This window comes from Spermophilus citellus (genome assembly GCF_964194105.1).
Source record: "Spermophilus citellus genome assembly, chromosome: 2".
NCBI lineage: Eukaryota > Metazoa > Chordata > Mammalia > Rodentia > Sciuridae > Spermophilus > Spermophilus citellus.
The window spans coordinates 55,113,603-55,141,040 of NC_138183.1; the positions used below are offsets into that span (position 1 = coordinate 55,113,603).

The 27,438-nt window shown below is 37.8% G+C and overlaps 1 protein-coding gene across 11 annotated transcripts in view; it reads left to right on the forward strand.

Annotated features, from left to right (window-relative positions):
• Nucleotides 1–27,438, forward strand: part of BNC2 (basonuclin zinc finger protein 2) — a 415,572-nt gene that overhangs the window by 290,661 nt on the left and 97,473 nt on the right. For all 11 annotated transcript variants that reach the window (XM_081282134.1, XM_081282139.1, XM_081282132.1 and 8 more), the window contains one exon: nt 5,215–5,450. In XM_081282134.1, the coding sequence (XP_081138260.1) occupies nt 5,215–5,450 (236 nt within the window). The remainder of the gene's footprint in view (nt 1–5,214; nt 5,451–27,438) is intronic.

A 27,438-nucleotide genomic window follows, 5' to 3' on the forward strand; every position in this document is an offset into this window, starting at 1 on the left:
TATAAAATGTTTGATATTTTCTAAACTTACACAAAAGTTTCTGAGCTTTCCACAGAGTTTTGCCTTTGGGATTGAAGCTCCTGAGAATCTGCCCATCTGACTTTTTGGACTCAACCTCCAACCATTTTTGCCTCAAGTCTTATAGGTCCTTTGGTTATTCCATTCTCTTACACTCATTAGTCCTAACCACCTAACACATCTGCAGATGTGTTAGCAATGCAGATTCTCGGCTTACATCTCAGACTCTCTGAAGCAGAAGCTGTGGAGGAGATGGCCCAGCAATCTGTTTTAGCAGGCAGTCCAAGTGGTTCTGACGCACTGCAGTATGTGTTGCTCACCTCCTTTCTCACCTGCTGACTCTAGTTATCTTACTAAACAATGCCTTCCCAGTAGAGTTGCCCTCTCTTCCTTGTGCCATCTCTTTTTATAGCATTTACATCACTTGCATCTGTCTATCTTTGAAGGCAGAGGCCACACCATAAATTACTTTTTCATCTGCATACAGCACCTATCTCAGTGATAAGTTAATAGGTGGTGGTGAATAAATGAATGTATGCATGAATGAAGGAAGAGAGCATCTTAGGGGGAGTGATGATCAATAAGGTCAGCTGCTATGGAGAGATCATGGAGAATAATGAAGGAAAAAAGCTATTGGATTTCACAGTAAGGCAGGTGTTGGTGACCTTTGAAATGCTTGCCTCAGCAGAGTGATGGGCAAGAAGCCCAGATTTCAGGGAGTTAGGGACTCCCAGCATGATGAAAACTTGCAAGTTTCTTACTGTTTATCTGTACATGTCGTGCAAACAGAATTTACCTGTGGTGAAATTGTTAAGTGACCTTTGACCAGTTACCTAGCCCCATTGAGCCTGTGATCTTGAATAGGTTATAATTGTAATACGTTGTGTTTTAATTAAGAGATTAAACTTATGAACTCCTAGAATGATACCTGTCATATAGTTGATGCTTAAATAGTAATTTCCTTTAGCCTCCCTCACCATTATTTTTCTTTACGAATGCAGTTGAAAACATCACCCTTTGTCAACATTTTATAAGATATGAATTTTTTTAGGATACTCCTCATTCCAGGCATTGCAGAAATTATGAATTGCATTTAGCCTGAAACTAATGCACCTTTAGTTGAACCACTGACAGCATGACAATTACATGTTATCCAGCTGGAGAATGGTAGCTGTAGGAAATGCTATTTCAAGGAAAGAGAGAGGGATTATGTTTTTTATGTAACTGAATATTCTAGTGATAGTATCAACCTAAGACACTGTTGTATCCTCTGGATCAAACAATATTGTTTAATATTATGAGTAGTTGATCTTTTTTTAGATCATTTTGCAGCCTAGTTGATTCACATTCTCAATGTGTATTTGTTAGCTAAAAGTTTAAGAGAAAAAAGAAGAAATTATCAGCATTTCTAACTAAAATCCTGGATTCAGTCTCACTTTCTAGACTTTGGTCACTTGCCTATTCTTGAACCATTCTTGATTCCAGGAGGCAGGGATATACTTGTTTTCCAGGACTGGCTAAATATTACTCAGTTCTATGAAATATTGATTCTAAGGGTGAGGGGAGCAATTCCCTAAGGAGAATTCTAGTTTCTATCCCCAGATTGAAGGGGAATGAACACAGAGCAGGCACAGCAATTGACATTTGTCGTACTGCATAGAAAAGTGCTTTTCATGTTTCCAGGGTCTGCCCTAGTGAGATACTTAAGCAAGTTGAAGAGGGGAGTAACAAATAATTGGAAGTTCTTTAATCCATGCTCACTCTAACTTTACTGAGAGAAACTGACTTTTATATATATTTTTTGTACCCAACTTCTGGTTGAGATTTCATTTGGAAATGGAATCATGGTGACACTTTGGGTATAAAAAAATTTTAGGAAATGTTTAAACCTATAAATATTAAAATAGGTGACATCTTTCCCCACTCCATCCTGAGGAAAAAGTTATTGCCCTGATTCTTTCTCACCCCTTTGACCTAACTCATGTTCCTGACACTACAAGATTCAGAACCAAATGTTCCACAGATATATGATGATCATGAAATTACTCCAAAGCCCAGTTCAGTTTGTGGATATCATGACACTTAAATGTCATTGCTTAGCCTTTGTGCCTTCAAGGATACCTTCCCAAATATTGTCACAATCATGCTGAAAATTACAGCTGGTATCTCCAAGTTAAGCAGTTTATTGTTCACATCCTCACCTATGATTCATCTTCTAGACAGTCGCTGCCTGAACTAGAGTGTGTGTATTTTTACCAGGGATTGAACCCCAGGATAATCTACCACTGAGCTTCATTTTCAGCCCTTTTTATCTTTCATTTTGAGAAAGTTGCCAAACTTGGAATCTTCTTGCCTTAGCCTCCAGAGTAGCTAGAAGTTTCTGGGGTTATAGGGGTGCACCACTGTACCCTTTAGCTTTTTCATTATCTACTCTTAGGACTTTTTCATTATTACTGGCCCCACATTTCCATCTCTATATCAGGGCCTAAACAGGCTGCCCAGGTAGCCTGTTTCTGTGAATAAAGTTTTATTGGAACACTTACCTATGTATGGCTGCTTTCCTGCTGTAACGTAAGAGTTGAGTAGTTGAAAAAGAGAATGTGTGGCCCACAGGCCTAAAATATTTACTATGTATTGGGCCTTTATAGAATAAGTTGTTGGCCCCTGCTGTATATTTATGAATATATATCTGTATCCCTTCTTTCTGACATAGCATATAACCATGAGGAAGAATTGGGTACTATCTCATGGGAGTTCCAAAAACTGTTTTGGTGGAAATATTTTTGCCTTACCTGTTTTACCTGTGCTCTTACAATTGTCTAAACTCTTTTCTGTACCCTCTGTGATTTAGTTCTCTTCATCTTTTCGAACCACCAGACTTTTGCAGGGATTTGGGAAAGAGGGGTGACAGTTTTCTTTGCAGCACTGGAACATAGTTTTCCCTTCTCCTGTGTACACTTAATGCAGACACAGAGTACCAAACACACTCTTAAAAACCAGGATGTGCTGTCTTCCCCCCCCTGAGGAATCCTCTCAGTTTCATAGTTGTTGTGGCCATAGCAGTGTATTTTACAAAGAAGTATTTGGTGAGGTTCAGGAGGGTGGTGAAATGGGGGAGGAGCAGAATTCCCCTAATCCATCACTCGATTCTGTAAGCAGATCAGCCACTCATCAGAAGGCTGCATGGTTAAGCTGTACTTGAAGAAGAACAAGGATAATAATACCCCTTTCCTGCTGTTTTTGCAGCCTAAATGCCCTGTGGAGTGAGAGAAGACTTCAATCTCTAGGCTTGTGAATCCCTTATCTTTCCCAAACGTTAAATTAATTTTTAAAGCTATTTATTCAAAGTTGACTTAACCACTAGAATAGGAAAGATCAGACAAATCAGCTGCAAGAAATGAAGTATGAGGAAACCCGAACTCTTTGACAAAGTATTCCTGGGAGTAAATGTGTTGAATGAAGCCAGCGGGTAAATGATAAGGGCCTTTACACTGTGGATGTAAGAAAGCAATTTATCAAGAGTACATGAACTCTCCAGTGACCACAAGTCAGGAGGAAACGAGAGTGGAGGAGGAGTTCTGAAAAAATACATTAGAAATACTAAAAAAAAAAAACAAAAAAAAAAAAACCAAACCTGTGTGCGTGTACTTTTGAATTCTTCCATTATTATTATGTGCTAATACTGGTATGTTAAAATAGGGGTTGCTCAGATTGTACACATACTGTTGCTCATACTGTTACAGGGTGAGGTTTTAGGAGAAGCACTAGAGAGAGGCCACGCTATACCTTAGAATTTGAAGGACACTGAGGTCTCTCAGGTGTAGTTGTGATGTGGGCCAGGATGTTCTTCAGTATCCATTTGCCTGACTCCAGAGGTTAGATGGCCATCTTTCAGATATACATTTTTCTCTCTTTTAATCTCTTAAAGAATATGTGTGGGCTGGGGTTGTGACTCAGTGGTAGAGCTCTTGCCTAGCATGTGTGAGGCACTGGGTTTGATTCTCAGCACCACATACAAATATATGAGTAAAATAAAAGTCCATCAATGTTTAAAAACATTTTTAAAAAGAATATATGTGTATAATTCTGACAGTTAATGGCAGCACCTTTTGTATTCTCTTAAGAAGTTCTAGGTGGCTCTCACTTATCATCTCACTAGTCTTGGCAACATCTCTTTAAGTCCCATAGCTGATATGGTACAATCTTAGTCATTCACACTGGAGAAACTGAGGCAAAATGAATCGTATTTATAAGGAGTAGGGTTTCCTGTAACTCAGATATGGGTCAGAAGTAGAATTTACGACCTTAACTTAATAAGGCTTTTTTTTCCTCCCAAGGGGGAAATGTCATTTCTTAGATATTAGAAGAGGAAAGCCCCATTGTTGAACTATTAGTTTCATTGAAATACTTATTTGAAGAATGATCATCCTCAGTTTTCTCTTTTGAGAATTATTAATGCAGTTAGCTGGATTTCCCAGATTTTTATTTTTACTCATATGTTTTCATTATCATCTGACAGTCTTGTCACAATTGTTAAGAAAGTGACTAAATTATGACTTGAATATTTTCCATAAATAACTCCCAGAGATCATGCCAGTGAAGAAAAAACTATCTAACAGGGGAATAAAAGAGAAATTGGGAAAACTAAGTTTTCAGGTCATCTCCCTTAGCTAGTTTGAGTTAAATTTCTAGCCTTCCACATAGGTGTTAACTTTCATTTTATTCCTACGAATACACTCATCCTCCCCTTTAAACCATTTAGGTGAATCTCATTTTTAAAAAAAATGGTATTAGTTAGGCTCCTCTTACTGCAGCATGAGTTAGGAATTATTTTCCTTTTTTTCTGAAGAAATAGTAGACACAACAGATACCTGAGTTGAGCTGTGATTTGGCTGGCAAATTAATTACTCAGGTTTGTAGAGCCAGCCCCGGTCATTTCAAAACATTCTTAGTGACTCTCTTTCTGAAGGTTGAATGTGTTTGCTGTTTACTGTTGTCTGCAATGTATGAACACCAAATCCAAAAAAGAAAGATAGCAAAATCAAGGAGGAGAGGAAATATCACTTAAACATCCATGGTTGTGATTGTCTATAGAAACGGAGCCCTGATGACGTTCAGTTGTGTATCTAACTCCTCTGTCCTTTTCATCTCTTTATTCCCACCCCTCACTCTGGAACGTTGGTGGGATGACTGCAGCCTTGGATAAGCTCAGCACGCAGCACCTGTACCACCCCACCCAAGTGGAGATTGTGCAGTCCAACGTGGTGTTTGACATCAGCAGCCTGATGCTCTACGGGACGCAGGCAGTGCCTGTGCGGCTAAAGATTCTGCTGGACCGGCTCTTCAGTGTCCTGAAGCAAGAGGAAGTGCTGCACATACTGCATGGCCTGGGCTGGACTCTGAGGGACTACGTCCGGGGATACATCCTTCAGGTAGGGGAGGGCCTGAATGCCAGTGTCTGGACCAGCTCTTGGAGGGTTGTATAAGAGCCCTGGGCCCGCTTGGTCTCCTTCCTCTTCCTCACAAACCCAGGTACAAACACCCTCCTCTGGTCAGTAGACTGTTCAGGACATTGGAAAGAAGATGGCAGTCCAGAAGGCACCACTACACCTCAGTGGTGTGTATTAGAAAGGGGAAAAAGGGGTCTGTTGACTAGTGTTCCTTTGTACCTTTTGAATTCAACCCTTTCTGCCTATAAAGTGGACTTTCTTGTTTCTGGAGTAAGTCTTGTAAGAGCCCTTATTAATAGGATGGGATCTTTGAGGTGGATGGTGGGCGTATAAAAATCCAGGATTGTACTCCATCTGAGTTTAGTGAGGGTTTTCCTCACACTCAGTTAGGCGGCTTGGTGTTTTTATTGATTGTCACGTACCCTCACTATTTATTGTTTGTGTATCCAAATCAAAGGAGGAACTGTGACCTATGTGAACTCCCTGCTTTGTGTAACTAGACAACCCTCACATCATAGCCTTCTAAGTTTCGCATTCTAAAACATGGCCATAGACTTGGTCTTTACAGTACCTGTTCTTCTTCCAGCCAGGAGCCTCTGCTTTGTGTCACTGACACCTTTGATCTGGTCAGGGCCTTCAGGCTTACCTGGGAGGCCCACAGCCTCCACCTTTCATCCCTTCCAGGACCCCCTCTCCATCTTTCTTCATCTTTTGTTTTTTTCAGTATGTCATGGGTCATTTTGCAATGTATACTTTGCCTCTGAAATGTTTTACGGCCCTCTGCCTTCCTACAATCCTTGAGGGGTAAATGTTGAGAACAGCATGTTGGGACACCCTGGATCCAAAAGTACAACCCTGGATAATGAAGAAGCACCATCCCCTGTTGAAGGAGATCTCAATTTGAGAAGGTAGAATCTGAAGTGGTTTTTGTAATTTCCTTTGGAGATATTACCAGTAGGATTGGTATCACATACACAAAAATTGTTTTTGACTGTGCAAGGATTGTGTAGTGCCAGAGGTAATTCACGATGTTTATGACCTGAACCACCCTGTGTTACATGTAAGGCCCTGGCTTCCAGCTTGGGTGGGGAGCTCAAGACTTCTCTTTGATTTACCCTGTCATCAGAACACACCAATTCCTGTCATTTCTCCCGTGTGGCACCTCTGGGTTTTAGCCAGGACAGGAGAGCAGAAGAGGGTTGGTGAAGAGAAGTGGAGAAAGAGAAAGTGACATAACCTATCAGCTCTCTGAATAAAGTCATGTCTTTGTTTAGTGGGCACCTCAACTTGAAAAGCATAGAAACTTTGACCCTCAGAAAGGCTGATGAGTTGAGGGTGATAATAATAATTATTACATTTTACATTTTCAGTTTATAGTGCACATTCACATCATTATTTCATTTGCATTATGAGTAGATAAGTCCTGGGTAGAGAAGGGAGATGAAGGCGTATGAGGTCCAGGAGGAAGGGGCCAGGAAAAATAAGGCATAGACCAATTTCATTCACAATCCCTACTTATACTGGCTCTGAGACCTGTACAGTGCCACATCCTTCTACAGTCATTTCTACAACGTGATTGCTAATGTCTGAAAGAATTTTATCATGCAAGAAGGAAGAAATATCTTAGGGATGTTTAAATGCAGTCTGTCTTTCCTTTATTCAAAACCTGTAAGTATTTTTGCTCCAATCGGGTACCATGTTCACCGTCTCCACTCCAATGCCTGCTTGTATCATCAGTGCAGTGTATCAGTTCCACATGTACCTTTTGCCTAAGATAGCGGGAGCATATGCATTGTGTCATTCTATTCGAACAGTTAGATCTGTGCATGGCTCTGCAGATTTACTGTAAAAAACAACCCTGTAGCACCTTGCTATAGCATTTTGACAGCCATGTAGAACCTGCTGGTTTTTCTATGGTAGGGTACTACTGTCCTGCCTTGACTAGAGGTTTTGTTTTTTCTTTAAATAATTACGTAGGTATTAATTTTATCTCAACATATCTTTAAGTCAAGTGTAGAAAATGTACTTTAAAATGTACTCTGTATTTCTATTTGGAATGAAAGTCCCAAATTTTAAGATAAAAAATTGCAAATGAAATTAAGTGTGAAAGAAAAATTCAGCAAAAACAACAAACATGTATAAAGTCTTTCATTTGGGAGTAAAATATTATATATAAAGAACACTGTCATTTATTGTGATGATTAAATTATAATTAATACAAATTTTTACAAATCTCAAATTTAATATAAATAGTTCTTCAGTTAGAGTCTACAATTGACATTTTCAGAAAATCAGATTTTTTTTTTTATTAGAGGAACTCCAAGTTAGTTTCTGTCTTGTTTTATTGATAGAATTGATGAAATATAGATTTTATTTAAATGATGCTTTTTGTCATTCCACATTTATAATATGCTTGTTCCTTGTGGAAATGGTGCTTGGGTTAGAAAAAAACTAAAAGGTTGTAGGACATAAAACCATTTTCAATCATTTAGTGAGAAAACACTCATTTTCAAAAAGAAAAAAGAGTTAGACTATAAAAATAAACCCCTTTCTTCTAAAGCTGTTACTTGATTATTAGCCAATCTTTAAAAATTATATGTGCTAATGATAAGGTATGCACAAATGACTTTGAATATAATTATATATGGCATTTTTGTGCAGGTAGACTATAAAATGTGCATCTGAAGACCGTGAAACCCTATAATGCACTATTAGTGTACAAGTCATTTTATCTGGCTAAAACTCAATTGTCTTGTAGCCCTCAAGGCATCAATTTTAACATTATTGCTCTCAACAACAGTATATTGAATATTATGTCAGTTAAAGGAGAATAATTATCAAGGCAAGTTAGGGTGGCTGTTAGTCTTACCACATATTGACTTGGTTAGCAGTTGGCTATAGATTGTGTTACTGGGCAAATGAAGATGTACGGTAAGTTTAACTGGTCAAGCCAGGATATTAATTTAACTCTCTCTGGGCCCAAACCTTCATCCCTTATGTATATACAGTTACTCTGGCCTTCAGAAATAGTTTTGAATGTGGAAAAATAGCAGATGCATAATCTGATTCTGAGTTTTTGGCCATGGAAGAAAATGAGAATTAGGCCATTCTCAAAACCATTTGAAAGCTATGATTTTTGTTTTTGAAGAGGTTCTTAAAAGAAAATGGAAGATGACAGAGATTCATTGAAAAGACTGGCGTATTTGTTAAGGATCCTGTTTTTTTTTTTTTTAATGTCATGTTTTTGGTATATTTTTGAGTTAGAGGTGGACATAATACCTTTATTTTACTTTTGTGTGGCACTGAGGATCGAACCCAGTGCCTCACATGTGCTAGGCAAGTGTGCTCTACCACAGAGCCACAACCCCAGCCCCTAGGATCCTGTTTTTGTTTTTTGTCTTTAATTAAAAACTGCCTTTCACTTATATGATTGTCTAAGTAATTTGTAAGTTAACCAGTTGGATGTATAATGCAGAAGATGAGTTACAATTATTTAAGAATCTAGGAAATATCTTAAAGGTAAAAAAAAAAAAAAATCCAGTATTTTCCTGTGCATTTATCTAAGTATTCATTCAGAAACCATAGAAGAAATCAGGTAAATTATGGGAATTTTCCCAGAACAAAAGAAAAATGGGAATATATAATTAGATGCTAAAATCTAAATATAAGGGAGCGTATGATGCTTTTCTGCTACTAAATAATAATAATTACTTCAGGTCAGACTCTCATGGTACATTTGTTGATGACCAGTGAAAGCAGTGTCCTGCAATTTGCACCTCTCCCCATTTCCCCTATCTTTGAAATAAGAATGTAGGTGATTATCATTGTTGAAGTTAGTCATTTAAAAATCAGATTTTCACATCGTCTCCTTTCAGTTTGAACACACAACTGACTTGCCTGTCTGTGGAAGTTTGATGTGAGTGTGTCCTGGCAGAATTCACAGAACCCGTTCAGGTATTCTGAAAACCAAGCTCATGAGAAGTGCAGCTCCTGAACACACATAGCATTTCCTCAACTTTGGAGTGTTTGTAAGGTTTCTTGTGCTTGGTATACCCTATTTCTCTGTATGTGTAATTTCTTGTTATTTAAGTGTCAGCCAAAGTCCCACTTCCTTACAGAGGACCAGCTGAACCAATGGAAATCTTTTCTGGTGTAGCCCTATCTGAGGACGCTTTTCTTTAAGCTCCTACCAAAATCAGTAAAGTCAAATTTTAAATGTTGCCCCTGGCTTTTCCTCTAGGGAATTCCACAAACACAGGGCACTTGATGAATATGTGGCTAAATGAATGGGTGAAGAACCCTGTTTAACTTGGTATGACCTGGTATTTCACCATGACTCATGAAGACCCAACAACTTCAATTGGTCCAAGGGTACTTGGACTTTCTCGAGACTTCTCTGGGACTGATGGTGGTGGGGCTATTGAGAGCAGTAAGAAGCCAAGGTTCCCATGCCTCCTAGCTAGCACTCTGTATAGAATAAGTGATTTGTGGTATCAGTGGTAGAAAACATCAATATTAAGCAAACAGTTATATTTAAACAGCCTTTGTGGAGCAAGTTCACATAAGTTTGTTCTTTGAATACCCTTATACTCTGCTTTCATTTGTTGCCAAAGAATTAACATTTGGTATAGTTGAGGCCCAAAGTGTCAGGTGACTTTCCCATGATCATAGACATCACTGACTGGCACAGTTGATATACTGTAAACTTCCTGAAACTAAGAACCATTTTTAAAAAAAAATATTTTTTAGTTATACATGGACACAATATCTTTATTTTACTTATTTTTATGTGGTACTAAGTATTGAACCCAGTGCCTCACATGTGCAAGGCATGCACTCTGCCACTGAGTCACAACCCCAGCCCGCCCCATGCCCCCCGCCGCGCCTTTTGTGGCAGTAGTGGGGATTGGACACAGGGGCACTGTACCACTGAGTTACATCTCAACCCCCTTTTATTTTATTTTTAAAAATTTTAAGAAACAGTCTCACTAAGTTGCTGAGGTTGGCCTTGCACTTTAGATCCTCCTGACTCAGCCTCCTGAGTTGCTGGGATTATAGCATGTGCCACCATGGCTGGAAAAACCTCATAGTTCTTGTTCATTGCTGCAATGTGATTTCTGGCACTGGCTTGGCTTATAATAGCATATTTTAAATATTAGGCAAATGAAATTTTGAAATCTGACTTGAATTTACGTCTCTGACTCTAGGGACAGTGTTTGATCTTTCTTTCTTTCTCTTTTTTTTTTTTAAGATTACATTTTCAAAAGATATCTTGGTAATCTGTGAGAGTCTTGTAGATTCTGAGGTCATGGTTTGAGAAAGAGGGAAGGCCTGAGATCCTGAATTAATGATTACCTTAACATCTTTTTTACTCAGTGACCTTAGGTGAAATTTGGTTACCATGTTCCTTCTCTTGCTATCTCCTGATACTCTGTTTTGTTTCAGGTTATCTTAGCTCTTATTCTCTTATCTATGTGGCTACAACATTCCCCAGATCTTGTATTTATCATTAATGTTGCATTGTAAATTCTAATCTTTGACTTCCCTCTCCATGAATACGTGTCTTTTGCAGATAAGTACAAAAACAAGTTTTTGTACCTAACTAATAAGATTTCAACTATACTGTGTGCAGGGGGTAGAAGAGTGGTTAAATAGCTATTTTCAGGCTATAAAAGCTATCAAGGTTGGATGGCAGAAGGGCACTGGATATTGAATAAGAAGATTGGGTTAGCTCTGGGTGTGTATCCAGCAGTAGAGTTCATGCTTAGCATGAGGCCATCGGTTTAATCCCCAGCACCAATAAGAACAAGAAGAGGTTGGATTAAAGTTCCAGTTCTGCCACTGATTGTTGAGGTATGGACAGCTTTTCCATTCTCAGCCAACTTTTTCATCTTTAAAAATGGTATAACTTTTTCGGCCTCTCTTGCCTTCTGTGCCTAAAAACGATGAAATAATGCAGATGAAAAGTGTGCTGTGAACTCAGTAAATAGGTATTTTTCACTGTATTTATGTATAAGGTTAAATCTTGACTAGTGATAGCAGGGAAATATCAGAAGCTAAACGTATATCTCTGCAGATGTCAAATGCTTAGAAAAAGATAATAAATACATCTTAGGCATTAGTAGCTAATATCAAGAAGAACATTGGGGCTGGGGATGTGGCTCAAGCGGTAGCGCGCTCGCCTGGCATGCGTGCGGCCCGGGTTCGATCCTCAGCACCACATACCAACAAAGATGTTGTGTCCGCCGAGAACTAAAAAATAAATATTAAAAATTCTCTCTCTCTCTCCTCTCTCTCACTCTCTCTTTAAAAAAAAAAAAAAAAAGAAGAACATACGTTTTATTCCATAAACCCTGACGTACTAATGGCCTAGCACAATAGGAGTTTGTTTCTCTCTTAACAAGACTAGTCAACATTTTTCCTTCCTGAGGTAATTTGAATAGACGTGATTTAGAGCCACATTTTATGGCTTTTCCCTTCTCTGAGGTCTCAGGTTCCCATCGTCGTAGCAGCAGAAGGTTCTGTGTGGGGCACTTTCATGGCCCAGGCCTCACAGTGGTGAGAGGCATGTTTCCCCACTGGTCACTGATCAAAGCTTCAATCTCAGTGGGGACACATGACTGACCAAGCTGGAACACGTCTGCTGGGCAGTCACTCTCAGCTTCACCTTTGCACTGTGGAAGATGAGCATGGGTCTGTGCTCACTCAGTGTGGTGGCCTAGCCATAATTATACCGTCTCTGTAGTCGGATCAGGAGAACTTAATGCAGCAGAGTCATGTGGGAAGGCAGGTTCGTGGGTTTGAGTCCTGGCTCCATTTCTTACCAGATGTGTGAAATCAGGCCATGTCTGTATTTACTTCAATTCCCTCCCCTGTAAAACAGGGATAATAACAGTACTTCATAGCTTTGTTGTGAAGATAAAATAAGGTGATGCATATAAAGTGTTGAGCAGTGCTGTTTGCTATGTCTCCAGCCAGTGTTTACTGTTAATATGATGATGCAAAGGTGATGATAAACCATTACAGACTACTGCCAACCTTTTATTGGTCATTTTAGAACTCTGTTTATAAAGTAGCCTTAAATCCTGGATTTCCATATTTCTCTTTACTTCTTAGAACAGAATGCCTTTCCAACTAGTCAGGCAAAAGTGAAGCTGCTATTTGATCGTGAACAAATCACACATACATGCAAACCTGTATACACGTTTGTACCTACAAACATGTTTGAAAACATTTGAGAGGCAAGAAATTGTAGTGACAGAGACATTGGGTTTTGGAAATGGACAAACTTGGGTATAAATCTTTGTTTTACCTTTTTTGATAGCTCTGTTACCTAAGAGAGACAACATATTTGAACATGTTTCTTCGTGTATAAAAATCACATGAAATTATATTTCTGAAGTATTTAGTGCATTTCCAGCTCATAGCACTCTTAATTAGTACTGGTGAGTGCTTGCCTTTGCCTGTGTGCATTTTTACATAATGACTTATTATTCTACATATGATATTATTTCTATCACCTTTGTAGTTCTCTGTTTCACTGCTCTTTCTAATCCCTGAGCACAGAATGAAATAGTATTTGATGAATTCATTGAGATGATTAGAGTAATTAGGCTTTCACTCCACTGCATAAAATAAAATATATTTAAAAATATGTAAGGGCTGGACGTGTAGCTCAGTGGTGGAACACTTACCTAGAATGCACAAGGCCCTGGGTTTGATTCCCAGTGATGAAAAATAAATCAATAAAATAGGCCACCTTTTTAAGATATTATCTGATCTCACAGATCTTTAGGAAATTTCTAAAGTTGAAAGAAGAAAGGACGAAGGACGGAGGCATAAATTCATTTAGGTGACCCTTGAATTGATGAATGAATATGTGTTGAGTACACCAAAGCAGGCTCATAGAAAGCCCACACTCTAATGAGCCAGACAAGAGTAAACAAATGCTGGGAAGTTTATGATGAAAAGCACAAGAGTTTAGAGATGACCCAGAGCATTTGCCTAGAGGAGGGAGTATTCGGCACCCAAGGAAAGGTTAGATTGTTACCCCAAGGACGTAGGAAACATGTCCACACATCCTGTCACTGCTTTGTGAATCTTTTCCTGGAGGGCAGGATCACATGTGTGAATGGTGAAGAGCCCTCTGTCTTTGGCAGAGATAGATGGTTTATGGCAGTGTATCATATTCATAATATCTGTTTTCCAGAGTACTTGGACCACTCTACAAACATTATTCTGGCAAACCTCCTAACCTCCCTATTAGAGTGAGAGTTTCAGAGACTATTATCCCTAGTTTTAAAGTTACCATGGCTAAAGGCCTCAGGCAGACCCAAAGCTGGAAGTGGAATACAGGGATTTTGAATCCCTTGCCAAAGCTCTAGTTGAGAGGCAATGAAAATAAACACCTTAGATCCAAGGATGTAGCTTCATGTTTTGTGCTCAGGGTTAGAATGAAAATATTCCTCCCTTTACCCTTGTGAAATAGAAATAGATAGCTTACCACATTCCAGAATGGAATGCAGTGACTGCTGGAGTAGTATTTGTGTGTATGGGGCACCGAGAGGGGGCTTTTGCTCTCCCCAGGAAGAGCAGAGGCAAGTCCACCTCTTGCTGGCCAATAGCCATTTGATAAGACCAGCTCAGCTTTCCTTGAAATGGATATCCTCTGGGCACCTGTTAAACCACATGATTTCCAGAGCAGCACTCTTGAATGTGTTTTGTTGAATTGGAAGTGGACAGCTTCTGAACTTGAGTTTAAACCTCAAGTCTACCACCAATTAGCTCTTTAGCCCTGCAAAAGTACACAGTGTCCAGGAGCCTCCTGTTCCTGATGGTACCTTCTTAGGGAAGTTTTCAGGATGAAGGGAAGCAATGTGTTAGACTCATAGTTGAGTGCCATAAATTAAATTCCTTAAGTGGATCAGTCTCCCAGTGCCTGCCCACATTTCCTTAGGTTTTCTAGAGCACCAGAAGCTTCATGAAGTTTCTACTTCTGCAATTCATTTCTAATGTGTCTCCCAATTTGGCAGAAGGGGCAGGTGGAAGAAGAGAGGGGCTTGCCTAGTAACTGAAGTCTATTATGACGGTAGCAAAGAATCAGTGAAAGGCTTTCTAGTGCCTACAATCTGTTTCTTTTGAATGGCCTACATTTCCAGTACTGGTATATGAAATGAAGGGCTATGAAAAGTAGAAAATGAGATTAGGATCTGTGTGGGTTGTTGGAAGCTTTTGCTAAGTCCATACAGATGGGGACAAACATACATAAAGATACATTTGTTTGATTCATGTATGATAGCCACATACATAATGCCAATAGCAACTGGAAAATAGAACGTACGCCAATCCATTTGCTAGTAGAATCAGAGAGACCAGTGCCAAATTGAATTAGTCTATGACGACCTGTTGAAAGAGAAGATTCTTAAGGAAGAAGAAGGATATTGTTACTCAGTAGAAAGGATGGAACAAGTATTTTTCCCTATAGGAAGAATGCTGTGTTGGAAAGAGGTGCGAACAAGTTTATAGGGGAAGTTGAACTTCGGCTCGTGGAGTGGCTTTGAAATGTGGTGTTGGTGGACGTGGTTAGTCCAGGCCCTGGCCTGTTGATCTGAAGCTCTTTATGAATCATCTGAGATTCCCATATCACCACTCCTTTCTAAGGGAAGGGACTAGAGATTCTGATGGTTCACAGACCTGGTGTTTATTGCTAATAACCCTCAGACTTATAAAGGTAGGTAACTGACCAGTGACTTATCCAACAGGTATTCGACCATTGTGATCCTGTTGCTGTTTAGGAAGTATTCTCATTTTTTTGGTGGCTACTGAGTGACCTGCTTAGTGCTTATGCACCCTCCCTTCATCCCTTACCTCCTTTTCTCCCTTTCTTTCCCTCTGCTCAGGGACAATTGGGATTGGGGACTTGGAAAGTACATTGGACAGTGCTGAGCTTGCATTTGGCCAGTGGATTGTCTGGCATGACCACAGTAATGTATAATGTATAAGGACCCAAAACAAGACAATGAAATCCTGGTAGAGAGCATTTTCCATCCAGCACTTGTTCATTGTGCCATTCTTACCTAGAGCCCCCAGAAAAGCATTTTTCAGAGACTTTGAGAACCAAACGTTCTTTGTCTGAGGAAGCGCTTTACCCTGGTTTCCTTGTTCTCGTGTAATTTTCTCTCTTTAACAAAGCCATAATGATAGTGTCAGAGGCAGCCTTCGAGTTAGTATGAGTAATGTGGTTACTGTATTTTCTATTTTTATTTTAATGTGCTTTTCCTGCTGTGGATTTTTGTTTTGTTTTGTTTTAAAAATAGTGTTGAGCAAATGTGGTAATTCAGAGACGGGTGCGTACTGTGTCCTGTGGAATATAGTTTTGAAGGAAGGCTATGTTCACAATTCCTTAGTAGGGTAAATAGGAAAAGGTTTGGGACACAGACCCCTGAAAACATTGGCTCATGGTTGTATTAGGCCAGACTTCAGAGAAAAAAAAAAAAACAGAACAACCCATAGGCTTTTGCTCTATACTACCTGTTAACATATATTATCTGTTTATTTTATGATTTATTGAGAGGACACAAAATTAAAGCACCAGTACCTTAAATTGCTTCATTCATTTGCCTCTTTTAAAAGTTTGCAGGCCTGTTTGGAAATTTTAAATGAACAACAACAAATACATTTGAATTCCTCTTGAAAGAGTAATTAAAAGCTACTTGTCTCTGTGCTGTCATCTCTGCCAGAATTAGAGTTCATGCTGAGTATGTTCCATTGAATCAGCCATCATTCCATCACCAGCCAGGATTGCTGTTCCACGTATTGACATGTGAGGGAATGTCTGTCTTGCAGTAGCTATGGGTTTGTGCCAGATTTTGAGATCCATAGGGGCAGTGCTGGGAGCTTTTCAATTCTAAATCAGGGTTCCGATTCATAATAGCTGAGCCAGGGAAGTCGGGTTGAATCCGTGGCCAAAACCACGGTGAAAAAAAAAAAACTTTTTTCTCCCCCTTACCCTTCTTGTAGTGCTTTATTGCTTTAAAATATGAGTGTCTCTGTCCATTGATCCTCTGGCAACTTTCCACTGGATTCAAATTGTGGTCTCTTAGGTGAAAAGGTCAGTGTGTTATTCATTCAGCCACACGTCGATGGAGATTAAGTGAGAGCAGTACAAGACAGTTGGATCCTGCCAGACCTAGGGCACCTGAAGGAAGTTTCTTTCTTTCCTCACTGCCCTTAGTTCTGCCTGCTGCAGAGGAGGATGGCCCAGTCTTCTGGGAGAGGGGGAGGGCTCTGATTGGCTGTGTGCTAACTGTCTCAAATCCATGGCCACAGGGTGAGTAAGAACCCTTGAGAATCAAGCGTGTCATCTTTGTAGCATCACCTGATTTAGTGCTTTTCCTCAAGTCTGAGATGTCTCGGGGGGCCTTTTTCCCTTGCAGCACTGATCTTTCAATGAGGTGCTAGTGTCTGTCCTGAGCAATAACAAGGAAAAACCATGAAGTGTGAACAGCTCTTATTAGGGGGTAAATGTCATTAACGCCTTTGTAGCCTTCTCTGCAATCTGAATGCTCTTGTCAAGAGAGTGCCTCACTGAAGCCTCCCTCACGATCATATAAATGGAGTTTAAGATGCTGAAGTTTTACATTTTAATTAAGCAAGGCCATTAGCCCTCTTTACAGTGCATTTTTGTAGCCAGTTATGCTTGTACGTCTTAAAAGGACCATCTCTAAAATAAGGTTATTGAAAAACTGTAGAAACTGAAATTATTTAAGGATTTAAGAAATACTTGGTTTACTGTATATCAAAGTTTTAGGTAATTTTTTTTTTCACAGTCTGTGCAGCTTTTATTTCAATCAGGAAGTAATCAAATAAATCTATATACAGTCTAAAAACAGTAGAAAAGGTAAGTAAAAAGGCCCATAGTCCAGTTGGGGTGGGGACAAAGGGTCGGCTGGGCAAGCGTCGTACCTGGCACCCAGAGAAGAGCCTGGGCGTTGCCCTAACTGCAATGAGACAGGGCCGAGTTGAGTAGAGGGAGGTTCACGGAGTGAGGGCAGGGAGGGCACTGCCTGGCCACATGACTCTGTCTGCTCCTACAGGGCAGGAAGAAGCTCCAGGGCCATCCCGTGTTGCCAGCTTGGCTCAGACAGGCCCACAGGGAGTAAAGGCCTGGCCTGAATTCTGTTAGCATGTCCAAACCTTCACAGTGCTATCCACAGCTCCTGAGAAGAGCCGGCCCTGGGACACAGCCAATGCAGTCACACTACCCTGATGGCGCAGTAGGGTCTGGGTGCAGATCATGTTATCCATACTCCAGACCCTGAGGGACCGGTCGTAGGACGCACTGAAGACTTTGGTCTGGTCTGGTGTCGAGATGACTGCCAGGGCATAGACGGTTCCCACATGGCCTGGTGTCAGCAGGGAGCAGATACTACTCTCAGCTTTAATTTTGTAGATATGAGATCCATGTGCTCATGTGTAAAACCACTGTATTGTACGTACTTTTATTCATGATATGAGAGAACACTAGCATTTCAAATTAATGAGTAGGTAAGTCTATATTAATGAAAAGCATGAGCATAGAATGTTTACATAATGATTGTATTATTTTCAGTACATAGATAGAAATGTTTCTCTAGCCATGAATTGCCCTTATTTAAATTTCTAGTGTTTTCCTGAAGCAAAAGTTTTATGTACAAAAATTTGCTGCAATAAACCTCCTCTGCAAGTTTGAAAATTTCAGAGTACTTTCTAGTTATTCTGGGTTGTGTGTCTTTGAGTTACAAAATAATAGGATAGTAAATAGTTGTATGGTAGGAGAATCAGATGCAGAAAAAAAATTCTCTTACTCTGCAAATTAATTTTTAGTAAAGAAAAATATTCAGACATCTAGTTGAAACTTTGGAGGTAAATCTTAAAAAGTTCCAAGAAAGTTGCAAGGAATTAACTATACTCATTATTGTTAATTTAAGATATATAATTTGACATTCTCTTTTATTTAGTGTACAGTCTAGTCTGTTCAGATTTGATCCTCATCTCTTCTGAAAAACTGCCTAGGTCACAGGTTTTATAGCTTTTTTTGTCACAAATTTTTTATTTTTGTTTTATTCCTATTATGAGGGTCTAAGAAAATACATCCATTCAATAGATATTTATGTGAGTGGATGCTATATACATGAAGTAAACAGACACCAAATATATCCCTGTTGTCCACTGGCGGTTTGTAGTTGGTGCTAATCTAAATAGAGAACATTGGGTACGTTTTCTAACAATAAATATAGAAGCAAAACCTATAATTAGTGTAATAATGACTTATATATAAACTATTTGGACTTAATTCAAACTTACTTGAAAAGTTAGTGCTTTAAAGAATTTTAAACATTCCCCAGATATTTTGATTGTATTATTAATTTAAATTCTGCCATTAAAGGAATGACTAAATAAAAGAAAATTTCATCCCAGGACCCATTTTCTGAATTAAAAACATTTTAGTTTGAATTAATGAGATATTGCTGTCTATTATGGAAAACCTACCTACTTATTAGATTACAGAAGTTAAGCAGCAACGATGTGTTTCCTAGTCCTTAACTCATAAATGTTATGACAAGTTAATGAAAACTTATTTTAAAATTCCCTTTTAGTGAGAATCCAAAGATGATCATTTTTAGCCCCATCAGGATCATTTCACAAAAGCTGCCTGTGAAGTCACGCATTTAGAACAAGATGATCTCCATGGAATTGCTGTTACCAGTGCCACTTAGGGAGTAATTGGGCCAATTAAAATGAAGATGTTTTACATTAAATTGTGGTGCCTATTAAAATATAAGAACATCAAATATGGAATTAGTCTATATTCCTTTGTTAGTTTCTTTCACTTAGTACATAGATTTTAGTTCATCTGATAGCTTACTTGACAAATAAGTAATATATGCATATAATTAAGAAGGTGATAGTCTAGTGCCCGTAGGAAAACAGTCTCAGATTTGGGGGACCGTGAGAAGACACTTCAGCTAGCACCATCTGCTTTGCCTGCTCTTTTCTCTCTGCTCTACCTTACCCCTGGATTCAGGTAGTTAATATAAATTAAAATTTCTAAGGTTCATACTCTAGGATAAGTTGGATTGAAAGATGTCTGGAGTATCAAAATTATCAAAGATATACAGTCAAATTTCTCTATAGATGTTTTTCAAGGCACTGGATGGGGGGGGGGAACTTTACCATATCGTATTTCTGTGTGGAAAAGTATCTGGGACATGAAAGGGGTACACCCTTAGAAAGGGAGTAGATCTTTAAAAGGAACTTTTTAAAAGAATGCTAGTATAGGGTGTGCATATGTGATTTATTCACTTGCGCATATACTTTGAAAGCCTTAACAGCATTCTGGGTATAAGTTGTGGTTTTCTCGACCTTAGGCGTGTCTGATAGTTTAAATTCCAAACTTTTTATATTTGCCTATGCCATAGGTCAAATATGTCTTACTGTAAGCCTGGTTGTCATTTATGTTCGTTAAGGTTTACCTTTTTTTTAAAGATTGTTGGATTGAATTTCTTTATGAAAGACGCCTTCTCCTACACATGTAATTTTATGTTAATAAAAAGTCAAGAGTATAGAATTTAAACATGAATTTATGTGGTGACAAGGGTAAGGTATGATTTCTCTCCCGTGTTTTTTCTGAGTGTGTGTGTGTGTGTGTTTTGGTTTGTTTTGGGGGTGTTACTGGGGATGGAGCTCAAAGACACTCTACCACCGAGCTATATCCCCAGCTCTTTTAATTTTAATTTTTATTTTAAGACAGGGTCTTTCTAAGTTTCCAGGCAGGACTTGAGCTTTCAGTCCTCCTTCTTCAGCCTCCCAAGTAGTTAGGATTAAAGGCGTGTTGCCACGGAATGTGTGAGTACGTACACACACACACACACACACACACACCCACCCCTATACCTGCCTTGGAACGAACATGGTTCTTTTGCTGTCCACTAATTTACTACAATAATACCTGTAAAAGAGTAACATATGGTTGTTAAACATAACAACAAGTAGAAGTTTTTTTCCCTCCCAAATAATACTGGAGTGTTTTGAGTGAGTAAAAGGAGACAGAATGTACTTACGCATTGAAAAACTTGGGACCTTTACAGTATATATTCAAAGTATTAGTCAATGTATACGTATTTGTTTTGAATTCAGTTCCTAAAACTAAACCATATTTTCCTGCAGAATAAAATACATGAATAGTATAGACATCTTCCTTGTCTAAAATAATTTGAGAATCCAAAATCATCATGTTAAATCTAAAACTCTAAACATGTTTCATGAGTGTTTTTCTGCTTGGAATGAATTCTATAAAATGCAGTACAATTTTTGCTTTATATATTTTTGACCAGGATAGTAGTTAGTGAGGTTGATGGATTCTAATACATTAATAATATTTTTAAAATTTAGTTTTGATTTTAAAAATAATCAAACAGAAGGAATTCCCTTTCAATAGCTGAACTAACTTTGAGGAGCATACAGTTCAGTGAGTAAAACAAACAGATAATAAAACAGCTTTTGTTAATAAAAGTTTCATTTAGAATGGAAAGTAAAATTTGGCTTAGAAAATGCTCCCAATTTTTTTTCTTATTTCTTTCTCAAATGTATCATTGGAGGAAAGAATAAAAATATGAAGAGTCATCTAAAAGATGATTACATTTTTTCTTTTCCCTTAAACTAAAGTATTAGATAGACTTAGAAGTCTCTGCAATGTTTATGGGATATAAACAGAGCTTTATTTAATGTTACGGTTACTGTGGACAGGGCTTACATACAAGGCTCTTGAGAGAGGAAGGGAATATTTTTTTCTCTATGTTAAATAGTCTCTACAGTCCATGTTTATGAAATGAAAGAAAATCAAGTGAACACAGAAACAAAACGCTGTATTTTGTAAGTTTTAAATGTTGAGACAGAAGCCTATTTAGATACAAAGAAAAATCACTCATTTTATTAGTGCTTTCCTTTAAAGACATGTTAGAAAATAATTTTACTGAACTTCATGATAAGAAAGTTCATATTTGATATTTTAGATAGTCTTTACTAAATTGCATCAGCATTTTCACTTTTCTTCAGTGTGACATGCCTTGAAGAAAGTTGGTACAGAAATGTAGAATTGTCTTAAAGCACCAGGAGAGGTTTTGAAAGCACCAAGGGCAAACATTGTCAGGTTAAGAAGTTTTACTTCATTGATGTTTGATGCTTTTAAGGTGAGTAATGAGTTACGTTAGTTATGCACAGATACATGATAAACACCCAAAAGTTAGTCGCTTAAAATACCACCGTTTTGATATTCTTCACCAATCTGTGGGTCAGCCGGGAAGATTTGCAGTGAGCTGGCATTGGCCAACGGTTGGTTGATCCATGACAGCCTTGTTTACACATCTGGCTTTCAGGTTGGTACTGGTTGTCAGTTGGAGAAATAGAGCTGATTTGTTTATCCCTCATCATTCAGTAGGCTAACCTGAGCTTGTTCATATGGAGATAGTTATAGGGTTTGGAAGAGCAACAGGGGAGGTCTGCCCAAGTGTGCAAGCTCTTTTAAAGTGTCTGCTTGCTTCATATTTGCTAGCACTCTGCTGGCCAAAGCAAAAGTCAAGTTGCCAAGGTCAAGTTGCCTTAGAACATTGATGCAAGGAGGCATGAGCAGTATGGGGCTAGTGTATAATAATCACATACCCCATTCCTGCTTCAGGAACTTCTCTTGGTAGTGGTATCCATGTGAAACTAAGCCTGAGTCAAGCTGTCTCATTTGGAAGCTGTCACTGTAGTTCAAGGAGAAATAAGGCTGGCATTGAGGGTACTGGCAGGGAGAATGAATAGCAGATTTAGATAAAACCATTTACTAACTGGATGTAGTAGGTCAGGGAGAAGAAGGTACTCACAGATTGATTCCAGCTTCAAGTTGGGTACATGAGAATCTAGATAACTGATGAGGTTGTAAACTTAACTGTATTTCAGTACACATACGACATTGGTGCAAACCTTGTAAACGGTTCCTACCCTATTCAGAAGCACGAATATAAAATGAGACTGATTCTTTGAAATTCTTTTTTTAACCTATTATATAAAATTCATAACTGGATGCAGTTGCACATGCTCACAGTCCCAGTAATATGGGAGGCTGGGGCCAGAGGATAGCAAGTTCAAGGTCAGTCTGAGCAGCTTTGCAAGATCCTGTCTCAAAATCATTCTGTTGTCCATATTTTAGAGCCAAATTATAAAAGTTTAATTCTTTTTCAGTTATTGACTTCATAATCTAAAGTTTAATCCCTTCAAATTATGTATGTTTTTTGAACAAGTCATGTCTAGGTTATTTATGGAAACATCCCAAATCCATCTGTCAAGTGAATAGAAAATTAATTTGCTCTGGATTTCTTCCTCTTATGCATGCTTGGAGAACCTTTTTTTTTTCTTTTTCTTTTTTGTTAAGAATGTGAGACTTTACCTACAAAAGGAAATAAAGAAGGATACTAGAGAGGGAAAAGCAACTTAGTACATTATTTGCTTTGGGCAGGAGAAGATGCAATTTATCATATAAATTAAGATTAGGGTACATAAACTGTTGCAAAATATATTTGAATTTTATACTACAATCCATTAAGGAAAAGAGATATGGGAAAGGAAACAAAGAAGGGAGAGAGACACAGGCAGAGTTTTAGAAGTAATCTTCTGATGATTCTTTATGATTAAAGCAATGTGGTTTTGCAACCATGGATACAAATCAGATAGAATTAGGATGCATAGTTAGATGCTCCATTTCTGAATTGCTGTTGTGTGATTCTCTCATTCATGGTCAATCTCAATTACTATAAAACTTAAACAGGAACATTTCCACAATATTAGATCAAGGAAGAAAACTTACACTTAGTAACTCTAAAGAAGCTTGACAGGGCCAAAACTGGCTCTCAAATTTGGATCATCTGATACCACATCTAGAATTCTTTGCATTGAGTAATGCTTCTCTTTAAATAATAATAATAATTCATTCAGTTCAGGACTGTTTTTAAAAGCACTTACACAATTATTGATTCATTTGATGGTCACAAAGTCTGCCTGTGTTAAGTAGACTTGGATATTTTTAAAAACAAATTTTAGAAGTCAGACTTATTTTTTATAATTACATTGAAACCTCCTATATTATTAATAAGAATGGTTGTCTTAAAATTTGATTTTTAGACTGTTTCTCTGTAATAAAATTCACTTCTATAAAATTTTGCCAGCTGCTTTAGGAGGACCTATTAAAAACATGCATTTTAACTCTAGTAATACTTATCCTTTTTTCTCCTTGTTGGCGTTTGTATGATTTCTGAATGGTTAGCTATTTAGTTCCAATATATTTCCTTTTCACACATGATTTACAAATAGCAGTAATTTTGAAAAATGCAATGTTTGTTTTAAGTTTATAAGCCGGAAATCGAAAGAATGAGATTGTGGATGTACTACATAATACAAAGAGGCAGAGTTTTCTTGCTACCCAGATTTGGTTTTAAGAATATGAGTATTTGATTCATCCTTATTTTCTTCTTAAGAGATATTGCTCTATGTTTAACTGAAAGTAACTTATCTCTAAATTTTTCTTACATTTTAATACCTACAAGCTGTCTTTTCCCCCCACTGGCTTTGATGCAGAATTATTTTACTCTTCTAAGCTTTGCTTCTTAGATTGTTGTTTTGTTTTGTTTTTTAATCATAGATCAGTTTATAGTTTTTAAAAACAAGAAGTAGAAATAGCTAGAACACATTTACTAATTAATTAGAACAATCTAGGCATTTTAAAAAATAAAATAAAATAAAAACAAACAAACAAAAAAAACCTGTGTGCCTGCGACTCAGTCTTTGTGTTTGTTTCCAGAGGCTGTGCAGGGTGTTTCCTGTCCAAGACACAAACCATATATTTCATTTGTCATATCTAATGTTTTTCATATCCGGAAATCATGCTCCATGTTATGTTTTACAAGACTTCATAAAAATAAGTGAAACAAATAAAATTTATAGTTATTTTTAAAAAATCTGTCATAGCAAAATTATCTTTCTCTTCTTTTTCTCCTCTCCAAATGGGTACAGATGGGATTATAAAGCTTAAATGAGTATGTGTTTTTAAACGAAGTCTAAGTTTTGAAATGAGACAACTATCTATTATTTAGAAGAAACTTGTGGTGTGTTGCTAAATGCTTTATAGCAGTTCTTTAAATGGAAAAAGACCTGGTTGCAGTGTTTTCTGATTTCCATGGTGAAAATATCCCACTATGGCTGATTTTAGTCTGTCCTTCTGAGTCTCTGAACATGGGATTGGGAAGAGATGCCTAGTATATAATAGTACATATTATTATGTAATATTTCTGCTGTGTCAAATGTAAGTTGAAGTAAGTAACCTCAAGATCACAGATAATAGTAATATCTAAGTAAATAATTAGAAGTGAAAAGTTTTGAGCAACCCTGTTGTTTTTAATATTTTTGTCATAAGTTTATACACTTTAATTTTTAATAAGGTCTATGTTTGAACAACCAACTTAAAAAGTTCTTGAACATATAACAGCCAGCTCTTATAGGCTGGTATGAATCAGGTCCAGTGTATCACTGAGAAAACCCATTTCTTGTGATTGATAGGTCAGAGAAGATTGATTATGGTTGGTATCCACTGGAGAAGAAGGTATCTTGTGTCATTGTGCATCTGGAGGAAAGGCGGCCTTTTGCTCTTTCAGCTTGAATTACTAGATACCTCCTGGTTCTATAAATGTTGGTATTTACATTAATATAAGGCCTTGAGTAGAAATAAAATATTAACATCTTTTATGAAAATGGCAGAAAAACACTTAAGATTTTCATCAGAAGAATTGTTCTTAATTATTCCATTTTTGTTCTCTTGGCTATTACATAATACCTCTCAGTGGAGCATTAGAAGGAAAGAAATGTATCTTGACTTCTCATTTAGGAGATTCTAGAGTCAGCACTTCCAAACGCCACTCTAGTAGCAAGGAGAAGCTGTTTAAATAGTTTTTCCTAACAGGTTATAGAGATATTATGTGTTTAACATGAAGTAGTAGCTATGCTGTTACAAGAGAAAATCCACAGATTTGTTTTTAAATACTTTTTGAGGAAAAAAGTTAATATATATTAGCATCTGAAGTAATGAAATTAATATTGTGAAGCTAATGGAAGAGTTTTAAAAAGTATTTTTGTCCAGATTTCCTCTTGTTGTTATTGGTAACTTATTTGGGATATTATTCAAGCATCTAGAACAAAATTTTATTTTTGGAGGGGAGGGGAGAATACAAGAGATTTCTAGACAAATTCATGTAGATGAGTTCACAAAAACTGCTGGTGTGTGTGGTTAGGAAGAAAAATTGGACATATTTTATGCATAACCCTTTGAGTATTAATTCTGACCAGATCACACTGTAAATAATGTTAACTGTCATAAAATAAACACGGCCGGGGTCTGCACCATATGTTTTATAATTATTTTGCAGCTTCTCTTTTTTTTATTTGTTTTTACTGAAATGGAACCTACTGATAGCTCTGTGAAGTTATGTTTATATAAAAGTAAATCACACTTGTACTTTAACAAATTTGGCTTCACAAACCAGTGTATCTAGGCAGTTTTTGTTTAAAAAAAAAAAAAAGAAAAGAAAAAAAAGTAAATGAAAGAAAATCTCCCCCTTCCCCCATCAGCATCATCTTAAATAGAAATCGACTTAATATGTTGGTCCGGTGCTTGTTTGTACACATGTTGAAGATGGTGTCTTTGGAATGCCACCAGAAGAGGGAATCGCCTAACCACTGAACTCACAGAGGGTGTTTGGCTTAAGTAGCCCTGGAGTGGCCTTTCAGATTGAGGCTACTGTGGTCTCTGAGTTTGTTTTTGTTTTTTACCTTCCTGCTTGCAAGTGTTTAACACTGTTATAAATAAAGTCTCCTTTAAAACATTTAGGTAATTTTAAAAACTGTTATTATTTTCATAATCACCATCTCTCTTGATCTCAGGGGAGGCTGGGCACCCTTGATTATCTTTAATAGAGTGTATGAAACTGATAGTGCCTATGGGAGGTGGGTGGCAAGTTTCGTAACAGACCTCCCTCCCCCTGTGCCTCCCTGCTTATTGCTAAATATGTCTTTTGGCACATCTGACAATATCCATAATTATCAGGCACTGTGAGCCCTCACTGCAGAGCTGCTTCTGCATGACACCTGTCCAGCTCTTGCTCTTTTCCTGTATCTTCTCATGCCTCAGCTTGCTGGCTCACCTCGGGTCAGAGCAAGAGTCTGCCTTTAGTGAACTGGTTTCTCCTTGTCAGATTCTCAGACACCAACAGGCCTACCCTCATGGTTTACAACATCACCTTGATTTGTGGTGCAACTTTCACATAGTAGGCATTTCATGAACTTTGATGAATAAATGAGAAAAGTTACTGCAGGCCTTGCTGTTGACAGTGCAGTTTCCACTCCTCCTATATGAAATGCTTTTCCTGACTTAAGCATGATATGATCTTTTCCATAAAAGCTCCTCCTGATCTTCGTCTTCTCTTCTGGATAGAGAAAAGGTTGCTCAATTTTGATTAGACTCCTGAGAAAGAGAATCTAAGGATCCCTGGTTGATTTTCATAGTGCTTACCAGTTCTCGTGAACAGGGGGAGAGAGTAGAGAAATGTACAGTAATTTCTGGAACTTTTGTTCCAGATGTATCACTAAGGGGGAGATTTGTTAATGAATTTTGTAGGTGGAAGAAATCCTGAAGATGAAATTGTATCCAGTGAGAAAATCTATAGGGGCACCTTTGTAAAGGGCAAGGTGAAGGATGGGTGCAACTTTAGTAATTCATGAATGCAAAGAGTCTCCCTTACATATTTAAAAAAAAAACTTTGATTTTGAGGGAGCCATCAAAGAACTTGGGTTTGGGAACCCTTTTTTTATTTATTTTTTTTTCCAGTTTATTTGTTTATATTTATTT